Below are 17797 nucleotides of genomic sequence, written 5' to 3'. Positions count from 1 at the left end.
TTGTTGAGAACTTCCCAGCACTAACTAGAGGAGATAGGTATCTTCACAATGAGAGTTCAGAATAGTTGTTCTGGCTCAGAGGAGGCAGAAGGAAATCTGTAGCATTCTAGGAGCGCTCTAAATCTCTTTTAAGTGTTAACATCATGGTACATGTATCTACAAAAATGGAAGGAGCTTTCATCTTATGCACATTATACCTTTACAAAAAATTTAGCAGGACGGGCTGGGAATATGGCCTAGTGGCAAGAGTGCTTGCCTCGTATACATGAGGCCCTGGGTTCAATTCCTCAGCACCACATATATAGAAAATGGCCAGAAGTGGCGCTGTGGCTCAAGTGGCTGAGTGCTAGCCTTGAGCAAAAAGGAAGCCAGGGACAGTGCTCAGGCCCTGAGTTCACGGCCTAGGACTGGCAAAAAAAAAAAAAAAAAAAAAAAAAAAAATTTAGCAGGGAAAAAAAGGAGTATTAGAGTCCATGTTTCTTTGGATCTGGCTCACTTCACTTAGTATAATTTTTCCAAGTCCTTCCATTTCCTTACAAATGGGACAATGTCATTCTTTCTGACAGAGGCATAAAATTCCATTGTGTATATGTACCACATTTTCCTGATCCATTCGTCTACTGAGGGGCATCTGGGTTGGTTCCAGATTTTAGCTATGACAAATTGTGCTGCAATGAACATTGTTGTGCTGGTGGCATTACTGTGATTTTGTTTGTGGTCTTTTGGATAGATACCCAAAAGTGGGGCTGTTGGGTCATAGGGGAGTTCTATATTTAGCCTTCTGAGGAATCTACATACTGCTTGCCAGAGTGGCTGAACCAGTTTACATTCCCACCAACAATGAAGTAGGGTTTCCTTTTGGCCACATCCCCTCCAACAATTGTTATTGTTAGTTTTCTTGATATAGGACATTCTTACTGGGGTGAGATGGAATCTCAATGTTGTTTTGATTTGCATTTCTTTTATGGCCAGTGATGTAGAGCATTTTTTCATATGTCTCCTGGCCATTCTCATTTCCTCATCAGAGAAGTCTCTTTGTAAGTCTTTAGCCCACTTGATGAGTGGGCTATTGGTTCTTTGCGGTTTTGTTTTGGAAGAGGGTAATTTTTTTAGTTCTGCATATATTTTAGATAGGAGGCCTATGTCCGTTGAATGTCCGGTAAAGCCCAGTCTATGGGCTTTCTGTTTATCTTGCGAGCTATGTCCTTTGCCCTGCAGAAGCTCTGCAGTTTGATGCAGTCCCATTTGTCCAACCTTTCTTTGATTTGTAGCCTTTCTGGGTCTTTGTTAAGGAAGTTCCGTCCTGTGCCAAGGAGCCCAAGTGTTTCTCCTACTCCTTCCTTTAGTGTTTTCAGGGTGTCTGTTTTGATTTCAAGGTCTTTAATCCATTTGGAATTGATTTTGGTGCAGGGTGATATATAAGGATCTAGTTTTAGTTTGTTGCATGTGTTGAGCCAGTTTTGCCAGCACCATTTGTTAAAGAGGCTATCTTTCTTCCATACTATTGTTTTAGCTCCTTTATCAAAGATTAAGTAGGCGTAGTTCTGTGGGTTCATTTCTGGGTCTTAATTCTGTTCCATTGGTCTTCAGGCCTGTTCCGGTGCCAATACCAAGCTGTTTTTATTACTACAGCTTTATAATACAGCTTGATGCTGGTTATTGTAATTCCTCCAGCACTGTTCTTTCTGCTTAGGATTGTTTTTGCTATTCTAGGTCTTTTATTGTTCCATATGAATTTCTGGATTGCTTCCTCTATTTCATTAAAAAATGGTGTTGGGATATTAATGGGTATTGCATTGAATTTGTAGCCTTATTGGGAATAATTAGTACAGGTTTAGGCAAGTCATAGCAGAGCATCACAAGGCCCAATAGCTATACCCTTATGAACACCTAAGACGATGCTAAGTGAAATGAACTCCATGTTATGGAGACAATTGTTATATCACAGTTGTAACTACTTTCAACGTCCCATGTGTATCTGTAGCTTCTAGTATTGATGATGTTCTTGTATCACCTTCCAGTGGTTGTACCTACACTATCTCTGTAATCTTATCTGAGTATATTGGAAACCGTGTGTACTGGTATTGGAACTAGGAAATTGAAAGAGAATACCAAAATTGAGAGACACAGGGTAAAAAAAAGACAAACAACTACAATAGCAATACTTGCAAAACTGTTTGGTGTAAGTGAACTGAACACCTCAGAGGGGGAAAGGGTAAGGGGGAGGGGAGAGGGGGGTATGAGGGACAAGGTAACAAACAGTACAAGAAATGTATCCAATGCCTAACGTATGAATCTGTAACCTCTCTGTACATCAGTTTGATAATAAAAATTTGAAAAAAAAAAAAGGAGTTTTAGTCCATATTAGATACACAGTAAGGAGATTGCAGGCTATCAACAACAAAAACACAATTTAAAAAACTATCAGAGGAAAAAAAGTTACCTCAGTGGAATGACAGAGTGAGAGCACACTTCTCAGTAGCTGCAGTAGAGGTCAGAAGACAATGAAGTAACATCGTCACATGCTGAGGAAAATAACTATGAAATTTTATATGCAGCCAAACCACTGATTAAGGATGAAATAAAAGTATTCTTTATAGACATACGAAGCCTAAGAAACTTTACCACAATTAGTGATCACCAAACAGAGCTCTTTCAAGACACAGTTCATAAAGGCAAGTAGACAAAGAGAGGATTCAGGGACACAAGAAACAAGTTATTAGTGAAGTTGTTAAAATGTTATTAACCGTTTCAAAATTATCACTAGAGGGCTTAAGAGGAGAATGTTTTAGTTAGGAAAAAGTACAGAACGACTTCAGATCTAATTGGCAAAGCAATTGAAAATAGAAATATAATCTAGAGAATTAAAAAAGAACAGAGGAAAATAACAAAACGTATCACCTTACAGAAAACAAGAACCCAAAAACAAAATTAAAAAGACAGAGAATAAAACTAGAAATGTGGGCATCTACCCAAAAGACTACAAACAAGACCAGCACAACTATGTTCATGGCAGAACAACTTATCATTGCTAAAACATGGAACCAACCTAGATGCCCCTCAGTAGACCAGTGGTCCAGGAAATTGTGGTACATATACACAGTGGAATTCTATGCCTCCATCAGAAAGAATGACACTGCCCCATTCGTTCAAAATGGAAGAACTTGGAAAAAATAATATTAAGTGAAGTTACCCAGGCCCAAAGAAACATGAACCCTATGGTGTCCCTTACAGGGAATGGCTAGGAAATGATTAGGCTAGTCATGGTAGAAGATCAAAATACCCAATAGCTAGCTACCTATTCACATAAGATAATGCCAAGTGAAATGAATTCTACGTTTCAGAAACAAGAGTTATACCACTGTTGTAATTATTTTCAACATGCCATATGAAACTGTACCTATTGTATTTTTTTCTTGTCTGTTTGTTTGCTTGATTGTTTAGTTTTGTTTCTCTTGTATTCCCTTCCTGTGGTTGTACCCCCACTACCACTATATCTCATCTGAATACTCTGCATCCTGTTCATACGGGTATTAGAACTGGGGAAGGGAAAGGGAATTTCAAAATTGAAAGACAAAGGACAAAAAGACAAACCATTCCAAAAGCAATACTTAAAAAAACCCATTTGGTGTAAATCAACTGCACAACTCTTGGGGGGGTGGAAGGGGAAAATGAGGGAGGAAGTAACAAGTTGAACAAGAAATGTACTCCTGCCTTACATATGAATCTATAACCCCTCTGTACCACACTTTGACAATAAAGAAAAAAGTTTAAAAAAAAACTAGAAATGTACAGAAATGGTTTGGTCTAACATATGAGTAATAGTAAATGTAAATTATTAAAATCATCCATAAAAAGCAGACATTATCTAAATGATTACAAAAATAAAATCTTTGCAAAGGTTATCTTATGAGATAGAAACTAAAGCAGAAAAAAAAATAAAAGGAATAAAACATATAGGACATGAACACACCTCCTTACATATACCACCAAAGCAGTTGGAACAAAGATTAACAGGCTAACATAGCAAGAGAATATGAAGGAAAATCTTATACAATTGTCACTGTATACACCAAGATGATCAAATAGATAAGAAACAGCATATCCTCAGTTAAAATAGTTCAAAGCCATTCACAGAAGTTATTTTAATAAACATATTAGATGCTATTTATTGATCAGCTAAAAAGGACCTCATCTACACTCTGAAGAAATGCCCTCACCAACAAATATTTCTATTGGAAAATGTATTGAGGCATTGAGTATACTTTAGTGGAAAACACAACAATTTCAAATTTCTGACCTACTAAAAAGTAATTTGAAAATGGCAGCAGGATGAGGTAAAGTCAGAATACTCTGAGAGCATTCAGGAGGCTGAGAGAAGTTTCCTAGAACACACCTCCACCTCATCTGAGCTTTAAGAGATGAGGCAGAGGCAAGTGAAAGGGCAGGGACTCAGGCAGAAGGCAACATACTAGCCCTCTGGAGGCAGGGCCCACACACTTCAGAGAAACAAGTGCAAGCAGCACAGGAGAGACTTGCTGAGATCACTACTGGTGAGGTAAGCAGGAACAGACCACAAAGCACCTTGGTATCTCACACGGAGAAAACTACAGCCAGATTATGTTTCCTTATATAGTGCCTAAAACAGATTCTACTTTGAAAGGAAAAAGAAAGTCACAACCCTCTTGTTTCTATTGAAACAGGACCACCTACTAAACTAGACAACCACTCAAATTCATCTGAGATGCCTAGAAATAAATTCTGGATATTAGAAAGCAGAATAGAATGATGTCATATCACTTGTTTTCGCTTATATTCAAATCCCATTCTTTTTAAGATCCATGTACAGATTCTACTTTAGCAATAAAACCTTTGCTTGACTTACTCAGACAAATGCTACTTCTTGAGTTCCCATAGCAGTTATAATTAAATTGAAAATAATCACACATTGCATTAGGGAGTGTCACATTGCTACATTAGTAACTTTTTAACTTGAACTTCCCTCTATTGAGGAGACTGTGAGATTCTTCACAATAGTAAGAAGACATAGTGTAAGCATGTTAACATTTGATTTGTAGGATGCTTTTGACAGTAAAAGAATTGGTGTCTTCCTCTTTTAAAGCTATATCTCCATCTATTCAGATAACACAACCATACATCAATTGTATGTGAGGGCCAAGGTGGGGAGGGAGGGATGAACAGAGAGAGGGAGGAAGAGGATGTGAGAAAAAAAAAAGAGAAAAAAATCTAACAACTGTGATATGACAAACTTTACCCACAAACCACAGTAGTTTAAAACTGTATTATTATATAAGGAAGCAATACTCCTTATATCATAAAACAGTCCCAGCAATAGGCAAACCAATGTAAATGCCAAAGAAAAAAACCCTGCTGAGACCAGTGGGCCATCCCCAGCTCCAAGTCTACTGTTTTCATTTTCAAAACTGCTTAGAAGAGTAGTAACACAGGACCTAGGAGGTTAGACCCGAAATCCACTCCAAGCCACTGTACTGATGATCTTAACCAATTTGACTCAGTGATCTTCAGTAATCTGACTCAGAAAGATTTTTGAATGTGTTAGCTACAGGAAAAAAGATATCATAGATCTGTGTTAGGTTAGCATTTCACATATACTTTTAGATAAGACTTCACAAATGTTTAAATATAAACAATACTGGTTAGGTGCATTCCTAACAACCATTAGGAAGCTAGAGTCTGACTCAACAAGCATTTTTGTTTAAGGCACTGTCCCAAGCACAAAAATAAGAAGTTGTGTCTGTCCACAAAGAGTTTAGTGTAGTAGAGACATCTGGGCAGCTAGGATGGGCAAGGGCTCAGATGCCTTCTCCGCTGTCCTGGTGGTAGCTGACTGGAGGCAGGAGGCAGCAATCCTGAAGTGTCCTGAGCCAGCTTCAAGTGGTCCCCATGTCCATGTGGTCCAAGGCAGTGGCAGAGGTGGAGCAGGCCCAGAGCAAGAGTGTAGGCCCCAGGAGGGGCCCGAGCAGAGGCCCGCCCCCAGGGGTGGCTCCCCAGCACTGATGCCAGCAGCATTGTCCTGGACTTTTCTCCAGATGGATGGGCAGCTGACAGTTGGCAAATGGATATGTAATTAAATTCACATGTTTCTTTCACTCATTCATTGATCCATTTTGTTTTTGGTGGTACAGGTAAAAGAACTCAGGGCCTTGTGCTTGCTGAGTACTCTACAACTTAAGCCAGCCTCAGATGACAATTCTCTCATATCTAATTCCCAAGCAGGTGGCATTATAGGTGTGCACTCTACACCTAGTCCATATTTCTGTTCTTATTGGTGTAATGATTAAACATCATTTTCTATGGTCAAAAGACATTTGAAATTCTTTTGTCATAAACCACCTGTCACATAGCTTGCCAATTTTCCTAAGTGGATAGTTTCATTCTGCATTTGATGGAGATATTCTTTGTGATACAAAAAGCAAATGTTTTCCTTTTTAGTCAATTATTTTTCTTGCCTTACTATGATACCTATAGAAGTTATTATCTTGATCATTAACAGTATTCTCCTTTTTTTGTCTGGATTCTGAGTTATAAACAGGATATTAATTTTACTGTATGCTTCAGAGGAACTCATTAATTTTTCTTCCTTGTACTGATATCTGATTCACTTATAAAATTTATCCTTGTCACAATATAATCAATAAATTCAGTTTTGTCTCCTTTGTTTTGTGGTGATCCTGGGACCCTACGGTCTGGGTTCAAACTCAAGGCCTGGGTGCTATCCCTAAGCTTTGTGCTCAAGGCAAACACTATCACTTGAGCTACAGCTTCACCTCTGGCTTTTTGGTAGGTTGGCTTTGAACCAAGGTTCTCAGATCTCAGCTTCTGAAGTAGCTAGGGTTACACATGGTAGTTTGTCTATGCTATATAATTTGCTTCTGCACTTTCTATTCAGTTCAATTAAGTCTAATTATTTATTAATTTAATTTTTCATTTGTCTGTGTTCATGCATGCATGCCAGTGCCAGTGCCTGAACTCTTGCTCTCAATCAGCCTTTTCTGCTTATAGCTGACTTTTATCACTAGAGACATGACTGCAGTTTGGTATTTTGGTGGTTAATTGAAGATGGAGGAGACTCACATAATTTTCTGTGTGGGCTAGTTTTAAATCATTATCCTCCAGGACTCAGTTAGGATTACATGTGTGAAACAACAGCACCTGGCTTTAGTTTATCTTTTTAATCACCAATCAGAGGTTTAATTATACAAACTTATATCTTAGTAACTAGCAAGCTATCCTCTTCCTTCATGGCTCTTCTATGGAGAGTTTTCCTTATAATTCTTATTTGTAAATTCTTTCCAATGAAATTTATAATGAATTCGTCTACCTTCAAGAAAACAAACACACACACACACATACGTCACGATAACACTACAAATTAAGGTACTGACAAATTTATGATGCTGAAATTACAGTTAGGAAAAAGGACTAACAACTGGGGAGAGGGAGCCTGAAAATATTTTACTATTCTGTGCTTATGAGAAGAAAAGACAAAAGCTAAACCCAGAAAAGTATGTTCTATTAATATGGAATGTTTTTAGTTAAACAAATGTGCACCAGCTAGCAAAGAAGCAAAACTTACTCCATTCACATCATGAATTGTGTTATACAGCTGACAAGAAAAAAAGTAATCAAATAACAAATCACAGCAAGCATTGTTCATGCACTTGCTCACCTTCCTTCTTCAGCCATTTCACAATGTTCCCTTGCTCCATTGTAGGAGACAGGGAGGGCATTAGTATCTTAATAGGCTCACCTGAAATTTAAAAAAAAGAACAAATTAGCCACAACACACAAAGAATGGACCCCGAAAGGCATCAATAAGTAAGTTCATACCAAGTGCTATATAAGAAAAAGGAGACTACGAAGTCTACAAGTCCCAAATGGCAAACTATCCAGTAAATCCTATGGAAACAGAAAAATTTCAACTGTTTTAACAAAACTCTCTTTAGAATACCAACAGGACCAGTCTTCTATGCAAAGTTTCAAGAAATAAAAAATAGAAAGAAAGAAAATGAAATTTTAATTTAGGTTTCATCTTCTTTTTTCCCTTTTGTTTCACAAGATAGATTAATAGATAAGATAGAAAGACAGATATCTAGATAGATAGGTGGATAGAATTTACAGGTAAAATGACCACAAGCCCATCTCTTTCTGTTCTATCAGTGCTCACTGAGTGTAGGGAGGAATCTGCACATTGCCTTGTAGACTCTCTTTCAACCAAAAACCTCAAAGTCTAAATGTAGGATTGTACTGAGAAATCCAACCATACAAGGCCACAGTTATCACATTTCTCCAATCTAACCTAACTCAGCATTGAAATGTAATCCATTTGATCTCTGCCAGTCTTTCTTTCTCTCCATTGATACCAAATTTTTTTTTTTTTTTTTTTTTTTTTTTTTTGGCCAGTCCTGGGGCTTGGACTCAGGGCCTGAGCATTGTCCCTGGCTTCTTTTTGCTCAAGGCTAGCACTCTGCCACTTGAGCCACAGCGCCACTTCTGGCCATTTTCTGTATATGTGGTGCTGGGGAATTGAACCCAGGGCCTCATGGATATGAGGCAAGCACTCTTGCCACTAGGCCAAATTCCCAGCCCCTGATACCAAATTCTTAAAAAACTAGAAATGTATGATTATCTCTCCTAATGGTCCTACAGTGAAACAGTCCAAAATAAACACCAAGCCAACATCTCTAGTTTATTAATGAAATGACTACATTTCAGACTTTGAATGTTCAGATTTGAATCTGCCTGCTTAATTCTCAAGGCTACAGATGATACTGTTTCAATTTATGTCTCAATGTATCTTCAATATGGATAAATTGTAACAAGAAATAGTTTATCTCACATTTTTCTTAGTAAAACAAATTCCTGGGGCTGAGAATATGGCCTAGTGGCAAGAGTGCTTGCCTTGTATACATGAAGCCCTGGGTTCGATTCCTCAGCACCACATATACAGAAAAGACCAGAAGTGGCCCTGTGGCTCAAGTGGCAGAGTGCTAGCCTTGAGCAAAAAGAAGCCAGGGACAGTGCTCAGGCCCCGAGTTCAAGCTCCAGGACTGGCAAAAAAAAAAAAAAATTCCTGTGGATTGCAACAGGTATATCAAGATATTAGATAGAAAACACTGTAAATGTTTATGTACAAACTCAATATACTGCTATCTATAAAACATTGAAATATCAAATTATTGAATGAACTAGAATTAGAGATATCCAAATGAAAACACTTGCCTAAAGAATGCATAGCCAGTTCAACACTTAACATTTATGTTTTGAAGCTCACCATGACAAATATGCTTTCTAAAAAGTAAACAGAGAAGGAAAAACACCCTTTTAAATAGGGCCATGGTAAGAAGCTAGACTATTTCTGAAAAGCATAACTTAAAAAAACAAAAAGTCTTGATAGGTTGTTCATGCCTGGCATTATGAGACAGGATATTTCATAATTACATACATATTAAACTTTAAACTTGAAAAGCAAACTAGATGGACCACATTGCTTCTCAAACTAGATTACAATTTATGACAAATACTAAATCGGTTCTCTCAGAACAGTCTTCCTTCAATATTTTTATATTTTGGTTCTGCTGCCACGATACAATTCATATTCATTTGATGATTCTCTCTTCTATTATAATCTCTCACCTAAAAGGGTTTCACATTCCCATTATTCCTGACATTAAGGATCATTTATGAAACCATTGCAGTTATTAAGTATTATTTTCCAAAGCACATCTAGGACCTCAAAAATTTTCATATTTTAAGAACAAGTTCAAAACCATAATCATTCCTCATCCAGTCACCCTTCATGGATGAACTGAAATTGCTTTTGTGAATAACAATAATAAAATAAAATATCCTGTAATAGATCACTATCCTTACTCTGAAATGAAGGTGACAAAAAGCAAAGAGAGACATTCTAGAGACATCTCCATTATTCAGTACTGCTCCTTGATGGATGACACTTGGCTTAGTATAGAGAGTAGAATGTGCAAAATGTTCTCTGATTAATAACAGATCAATCCTCAGACTTGCATGCTAGGAAAACCATTTCAAAATATAAATACTAATTTGTTAAGAAGAGTACATACTTCATTCTATTACATCTTGTATAGGCTGCAACATTATGTACATCTCTGGCCAATATATTTTTCTGATTAAGGAGTAAAATTACATAATCAGAAAATTTGCTTTGGGGGTCAGTTTTGTGCACAATATCTGCCCTTTATGGTAGCTACAGTGTGGGCTTTCCTAGATCTCCTTGAATGGGATCAACCTACACCTATATCATTTCATTTTCATTAGACATTCGTTTCCTTCTCCATTCCAGCAAGCAGAATGTTCTATAACTCTCCTGACAAACAGACAAGGCCTTGAAATGTATACCAATTATATCTCCTACTATTATCAACTGGCACAACCAGGGGTAAGAATTAAGGAAAGGTAAGGAAATGAGGTTTGATCAATTGGATATATGTTATTTTAAGGAGTAGTGAAAAAAATACTCAAAAGTTAAGTTATCTGCCTTCCTAAAACATCAATTATAAGAGGTACAAAAATGTTAAGCTGATCATGGTAATGTATATTATTAGAGGTTTATATTTAACCATACTTCAAAAAGTAAAACAATCTACAAATGAGAACTGTCTTAACCTTTTTTGCCTGAATAGAATGACATAGATTACAGTAGCTGGCTGAGCTTGTGGCTCACAACTGGAATCTTAGCTACTTGGGAGGCAGAGACTAAGATGACAACAATTCAAGCAAGACCAGCAAAAAGTTTTCAAGACCCCATCTCAATTAATAAAGTGTTGGAAATGGTGGTAAACACCTGCCATCTCAGCTATGCAAGAAATCACAATCCATGCTGGCCTAAGCATAAAACAAAAAGGGTTGAAGGCATGTATGACTCACATAGTAAAGCACCTGCCTAGCAATTGCAAAGCCTAGGATTCAAATCCCAGTACCTCTCACTAAATATGAAAAATTTTTAAAAATAAGAGCAACCTAAGAAAATCTATCACTAAATTTTATACTCAATTTCTAAATTTCTTCAAATATGCTCTTTCAATTTTCTTACAGGATAACTCTAGCTTTAACAAATGGTACATGAACTCTAATTTCATATGCCATAAAGTATTTCTTTTTTTCCTAGGAACAAAATTACATTTCAGCAAAACCAATTATATCAGGGTTAAACTTATGCTGTATAAATATATTCTGAGAAGTAATTGGATTAAGAAAGAAATTAACACAACAAACTCTTGCACAATCAATTGCTTTGTGGCTACTGGGAAGCAGATCTAAGCTGCATTACTCTGACTAAAGTAATTAAGGAAAGTCAGCAGTTTACATATGGTGCAGCCGAAGCATCATGCTCTAGCCCATTACGTACTATACCCAAAACACATAAGAATCATGAAATGAAGATAGAGGAAATTGAAAGGGAATACCAAAATTGAGAGACACAGGTAAAAAAAGACAAACAACTACAAAAGCAATACTTGCAAAACTGGTATAAGTGAACTAAACAACTCATGGGGGGAAAGGGAAAGGGGGAGGACGGAGGGGATATGAGGGACAAGGTAACAAACAGTACAAGAAATGTATCCAATGCCTAACGTATGAAACTGTAACCTCTCTATACATCAGTTTGATAATAAAAATTTGAAAAAAAACAAAAATAAAAAAGAAGTAAATTACCGACCAATACTTAGTGTAACATTCACTTGCATCTTCTCAAATAGGAAAAGAGATTAGTCAATCACTTCTTATTCCACTGCAAATAAACTGAGCCTTTCAAATTAAAAAATTAAACAATTCTGCCATCTTCTGGCTAGATGAAATAAAGCAAAATGATTTCAAAGTCAGCACCGGCCTTAAATACAGATGGTTACTATATTTTTAATGAGTTTTCTCACATCAGTTTTCTTTGTTCCAAGTTTTTTTTTTTTTTTTTGGTTTGGTATGGGTATAAAATAAACTGAAAATGCTTAAGATCACAATAGAAACGAATGTATGAGAGTTTGTATAAGAATACATTTGTGGATCTTGCTTTGCATGCTAATAAGCAATATATTGCCTAGGTTCAAGTTGCAGCTCTATCACCTACATGTTATTTATTCTGTGCCTCAGTTTCCTCTTCTATAAAAAAGTGATATAAAGAGATTTTCATAAAGAAATGGGTAACAAAAAGTCATTACAATGGTTCTAGCAGGCAGTAAGTCTCGAATATTCCAGCTATTCATTTTCGATAGCCATAGAAATGACTAAGGGAATGGACTCCCAAGGCATCCAGATGGTTGGCTCAATGCACACTATCCTACAATGTTGCAGCACAACACAATTCGTTCCTGGAATAACTAGAGGAAAAGCTTCCTTTTCCTCTCTCCTTTACCCAACTTTGTTCTTGGAGCTAAGGTCCATTAACTCTCATTAATCATTGACAAATGCTTTACCTCCAGTTTGTCAAACCAAAGCTAAAAGACAAATCATGATGTTGATAAATGCTTACTGAGCACCTGTCTTGCTATCCTAGACCTGGAAAAAAAGCCCAACAAACAGAATCTTAGCTTCAAAAAGATGATACCATAGATGGGATGATAAGTATTCAAACATATGAAGTAATAAATAAACATGTCATGAGACCATCAGCTAATAGTGAGAGCTGAGGTTCCTAAACTAAAAAACAGAAATTAAGTGTTAGTGAGGATGTTGTGAAAACAGTATCCTGTGCATGGTAGGGGTAAATGTAAAATAACCTAAGCAGTATTAGAATACAGCAATTCTAAAAAAAATGTTCTAATAAAAATTACCATAAGATACAGCAGTTACACTTTTAGGTATACACCTGCAAGGAGTTGAAAGCAGGAACTTGAATAGACATTTGTACAACCACTATTCACAATAGTCAATAGGTGAAAACAACTCAAATGTGCCACAAAAGACTGTATCAATAAAATAAGGTTTTGAAGTATGACTGAACCTTTAGAAGAAATGAAATTTGAGTATGTGAGACAACATGGATGAAATCAATGAAATAAGGCAGATATGATCTCACTTATAAGAGATACATAGAATAGTGAAGAAAGAACATTGGGCTCTATGACCTGCATGGAGAAAGAATGAGAGATACTGTTTAATGATCAGAGCTTCAGTGTAGGATAATGAAGACATTCTAGAAGTGGTTGTTAGTGCACAGCAATGGCAATGTCACCAGACAGTACACTTAAAAATTATTGGAATAACTTAAATATTCATGTTTATGCGTGCATATACATACACACAGAGTCAAGGTCTACATTTATGGTTAACCTACACAAGTCTGCAATGTGCAAAATAAACAAACCCTGAGGATCCTGTCAGTTGCTCAGAACTATAACCTCTGCAAAGGGGCTAAGTTAACTGGTCTTCAGATTTTAAATACTCTGGTTCTCTTACTCAAGAAAAGTCAGTTGACCTAAGTCTGAAAAGGCACCTAGATCTTTCTTTTGGTCTTCAATCTCACAGTGACAGGGAGCAAAAAGATGGAAAACAAGGTGCCATCTGCTTTGCACTTCTGGAGGACCATTTCATGACAGGAATGGAGCAGAGGAGGAAAAAGACTGAAGATAAGTTGTTAGTACAACTACTTATTTAGCATCTACAAAGTTCTCCTTAAGCATTCTTTTAAGGGTTTAAGGGTTGAAAATGTCAAAAGGAAAAATAATGAGTTCATTTATGTCTTGCTGGTAGAGTTTTTTTTTTAATATCAAAGCTTGTTAATTTAAGCACAGAAAATCTCTAGGTACAATCTCAATACTAATATTAATATCGCAATATTAATTGAATGCATGAGGGAAAAAAAAGGAGATACAATGAATACTTGATTATGGATCCCAGCAGAATTATGTCACTGTCTGTGCAGCCTAAGTAGTTATCTCTTTTTTTCTTTCACAAAGTAAGATATTTTAGTAGTAATGACACTGTGAAATAATATTTGTGATAGCTACGGTATCAGTGTTAAATAATACAATTTAAGACATTAAAATTCTGAATTATATAAAGGGTATCCAGGACTACTGGAGAGACATAAAATAACTTCTTGCTTTATTAGGCTTCTAAGTAATACACTCTGTGTGTGTGTGTGTGTGTGTGTGTGTGTGTGTGTGTGTGTGTGTGTGTGTGTGTGTGCACGCGCGCATGCGCAAGGCCTGGGGGTTGAACTTAGGGCCTTGGTCCTGTCTCTTAAGCTTTTTAGTTCCAGAATAATGCTCTACTACATGAGCCACAGCTCCACTTCTGACTTTTGGTAGTTAATTGGAGATAAGAGTCTCACAGACATTCCTGCATGATCTGCCTTTGAACCTTGGTCCTCAGATCTCAGCTTCCTGAATAGCTAGGATTACAGGCATGAAACCCTGGAGCCCAGAAATATTTTTTTTAATGTCCTTGTTATCTTGGCTTTATTGAATTTTACTATATAATGTATAAATATCCAACTATCCTGTGTGTGCTTTCTTTTGCTAGACTAAGTGGTGTGATATTTCTTTTTGGCCTTGTTCCTGGAATTGGATTCATGTAGAAATTTAATTTCATGGTTTAATACCAGGACCAGTGTTGCTAGCTGAAACCTCTTCTGAAATGTTTGGATTATTTCACGCAGAAGAAACATATTCTACAATAATAACCTGCCTAACATTAAAATGTGCCATTAGTATGAATCAACAGAGTCCCTACAGGAAATAAAGTATGTGACTGAGGAGTATTCAGTACATTTACCATAGCAAGTGATCCATTTCTGAAACTGTGTAAACAAAAGGACTTTCTTATAAGAAACATTGCTAGGGAACAAATTGGCTGAGCAAATATATATGCCAAGATAGTTTGCTTGTAAACCTATTAGTTATGATTTATAGAGGATAATGAACTAAAAAAAAGTTCTACCACTTCAGAAAATACATAAACGTATAGAACACATACAAATTAAACTAGATTGCCCTCTTCACCCAATCTTTAGTGTGCTTTCAGTCTTTATGTGCTTCTCAAAATACTCAGTTCCCTCTGTCCTATATCCTACATCTATTTCCCTAAATCCACAAATGACTAGTTCATACAAGTACATGTGTGGCCACAACAAAGACATTATGGACTGAGTATAACATAGCCTCCCAATTGATGTGTTGGGAACTTGGTTGCCAGATGATGGGCTTTTGAGAAGTGATTGTCTTTTGTACAGTATGTATAGTATATAGTATATAGTATGTATAGTACATAGTAAGCTCTTGATAAATGTTTATTATTCCCAGCCCCATTCCCCTAACTTCATACTTGTTGTCCAAGGCCCTCTTCTGCCCAATTGTACATTTTTTTCCTGTGTGAGTATGTACTCAAGGTTAGTAAATCTATCACTCAAATCCTTGATTAATCAGTCAATCTAAGTAGACTGATAAGATTTTATTTCCAACCAACTAGCCAAAAATGCCATCTGGAGACATAGCTGGAATGGTAGATCTAATACCAGCTGCAGCAAAATAAAAATTTTTTTTTTAAAAAGTGAGTTTAAACCCTGGTGCCCTGTGCAGCAGTGAGTGCACACACAAACACACAAACACGCCCGCACACACACACACACACACACACAAACACAGAACTATAAGGTAACAGTGAATTTTTGTCATTTCAAACCAATCCTTTGTGTAAGACTATGTTGAGATACACTACTCTTTCCCTTTTGGGTGGTGTTAAAACAGCACAGTTGTTCATGGCATTTGTCTGTAGATAGTGGAAGAGGAGAAGGTAGAAAATCAGAAAAATCACAAAAATTACCCACATAAATTCTAAAAGCAAGAGTCTTTAGTTTTTATCCTTTTCCTTGACTGCAAGGAAAACAAAATGCAAGATCATTTTTGTGTGTGTGACTATATAGCATCTTTACTTTGTACATAGTCTAGAAGATTCTCAGAAGCATCTTTTATAAACAAGAGCAAGAACCTTCCTAGATTATTCCCACCATTAGAGCTTTTAATACTCATGATTTTCTAAGGTAATCAGTCTCAAAGTGTTGTACATCAAACACCAAAATAAAACATTAAAACTCACCTAAAGTTGCAAAATGCAGATTCCTGAGCTCTACCTGAGACAGAATTTCTGGTGGCTGTGGAAAAGTCAATTTTTGACAAACTAAGGAATGAAAGAGAATACTATACACACAGGTAAAAACTACTACTCTACGGTGCACTTTATGAAACATCACCCTTGAAGAGACTGAACTAAACTGCCCTCATCACCCAATCTTTAGTAACTCCAAACATTCAACTTACTGTGTTGACTTTGTGGAAACATTTCTAGTGTTTTTTTTTTTCTTTTCTGAGACCCAAGCAGCTTAAATATGTAGACAGTGCCTGCTGCACTTAATTACAGTATGAAGACTGACTAAAAATGTTTGTCTTACTTTCTGCCCCCCACCTGAACCTTCTCCCTCAGATTCCCCACATATAAAAAGAATGCCCAGCAAGCCATTTTACATACTGTGCTGTGAATACTGGGAAAAACTGTTTTTGGTGCCAATATCACTATTAAACGGCAACATCGTGTAACAAACCTAGCTAAGATTCCCATCCTCAATTTCCACTTTTTTTTTTTTTTGTACTCTGAGCCAAGGCACTGTCCCAGACCTCTTTTTGCTCAAGGCTAGCACTCTACCAGAGCCACAGCACCACTTCGGCATTTTCTGTGATTAACTGGAGGCAAGAGTCCCACCGACTTTCCTGCCCTGGCTGGTCTCGAACCCGCGATCCTCAGATTTCAGAGTAGTTAGGATTACAGGCATGGGCCACCGGCACCCGCGCCATGTTTTATTGAAAACATTTTCCCGGTCATGTCTGTGCTGCCATAGTTATTTGCAAATCAAATATTTTAAATTACTTATCATTGAGGGGGTAGCAGTCCAACTGGCCTTTAAAATCTTAGATCTCCCAATAGGGACGGGCCTAGAGAATGAAAAATCCACTAACCTGTAGCTTTTGAATTTAAGCAACTTTGGGGGAATTTTTCCCTGTCACAGATAGATATTTGACAACGCTAAAGGAATCTGAGAAGTAACGGAGGAGAAACGGCCTGAGAGAGACCGGCGTTGAAACACGGAGCTCTGGGTGCCTAAGAAATAACCCAAATTCCAAGGCAAGGTCACCGAGAAGCCAGGGCTTCAGGGAACTCTCCTGGGTGGGGACAGCTCTGTGCCGCGTGGCTTTGGAGGAGTCGTCCGTCTCCTCCCGGCGGAAGAGGCAATGGGTACAACCGGAGACACCTGGCACCTGAACCTGGCACCAGCACAGCCCGACCCAGGCCCCCAGTCACAAATGCCCTGCCTCAGGGCCCATTGCTCAGCTACGTGGAGACACAGGATACTCACCCCACCGCCACTGCGAACTGTGAAGCCATCTCCAGCTAGTCCCATGGCCGACAGGCGACACCGCAGGAGCCCTAGGTAACCCCACACTTCGCCGGCTGCCGAGACCCAGGAGGTAGCGCAGCAGTGGAGAGTCGCAGCCCAGCCTCCAGGAGGCCGCCATCTTTCCGGCTTTCTCCGGGGCTGTCCGCAGCACAGCCTGTTCACCAACCTCAAGGTCCTTCTAAGCCCCGCCTCCCAGGAATGGCCATGCCTTCAGACCTCTTTGCCTTTAGGTACCGCAAACTAGCCTTCCTGGCACAGCCCCTAACCTCGGTGACCTCGCCTCCCAGCCCGTCTGCAACCAGGATCAAGCAATGGGAGAGGTTCCCTCGG

General features: G+C 37.8%; 1 protein-coding gene across 2 annotated transcripts in view; it reads right to left on the bottom strand.

Annotated features, from left to right (window-relative positions):
* Positions 1 to 17626, bottom strand: part of Pdhx (pyruvate dehydrogenase complex component X) — a 52275-nt gene extending 34649 nt beyond the window's left edge. Inside the window, exons 1-3 of one of the 2 annotated variants that reach the window (XM_048361489.1) lie at positions 17426 to 17620; positions 16114 to 16168; positions 7712 to 7792 (exon numbers count right to left, since the gene is read on the bottom strand). In XM_048361489.1, the coding sequence (XP_048217446.1) occupies positions 7712 to 7792; positions 16114 to 16168; positions 17426 to 17470 (181 nt within the window). In that variant the 5' untranslated portion in view covers positions 17471 to 17620. Of the gene's footprint in view, positions 1 to 7711; positions 7793 to 16113; positions 16169 to 17425 lie in introns of both variants that reach the window. The other variant, XM_048361488.1, reaches the window with a different exon arrangement.
* Positions 17627 to 17797: the final 171 nt, after the last annotated feature.

This window comes from Perognathus longimembris, chromosome 13 (genome assembly GCF_023159225.1).
Source record: "Perognathus longimembris pacificus isolate PPM17 chromosome 13, ASM2315922v1, whole genome shotgun sequence".
Lineage (NCBI taxonomy): Eukaryota > Metazoa > Chordata > Mammalia > Rodentia > Heteromyidae > Perognathus > Perognathus longimembris.
The sequence above is the reverse complement of the archived record's forward strand: the minus strand, read 5'-3'. Positions and strand labels throughout refer to the sequence as shown.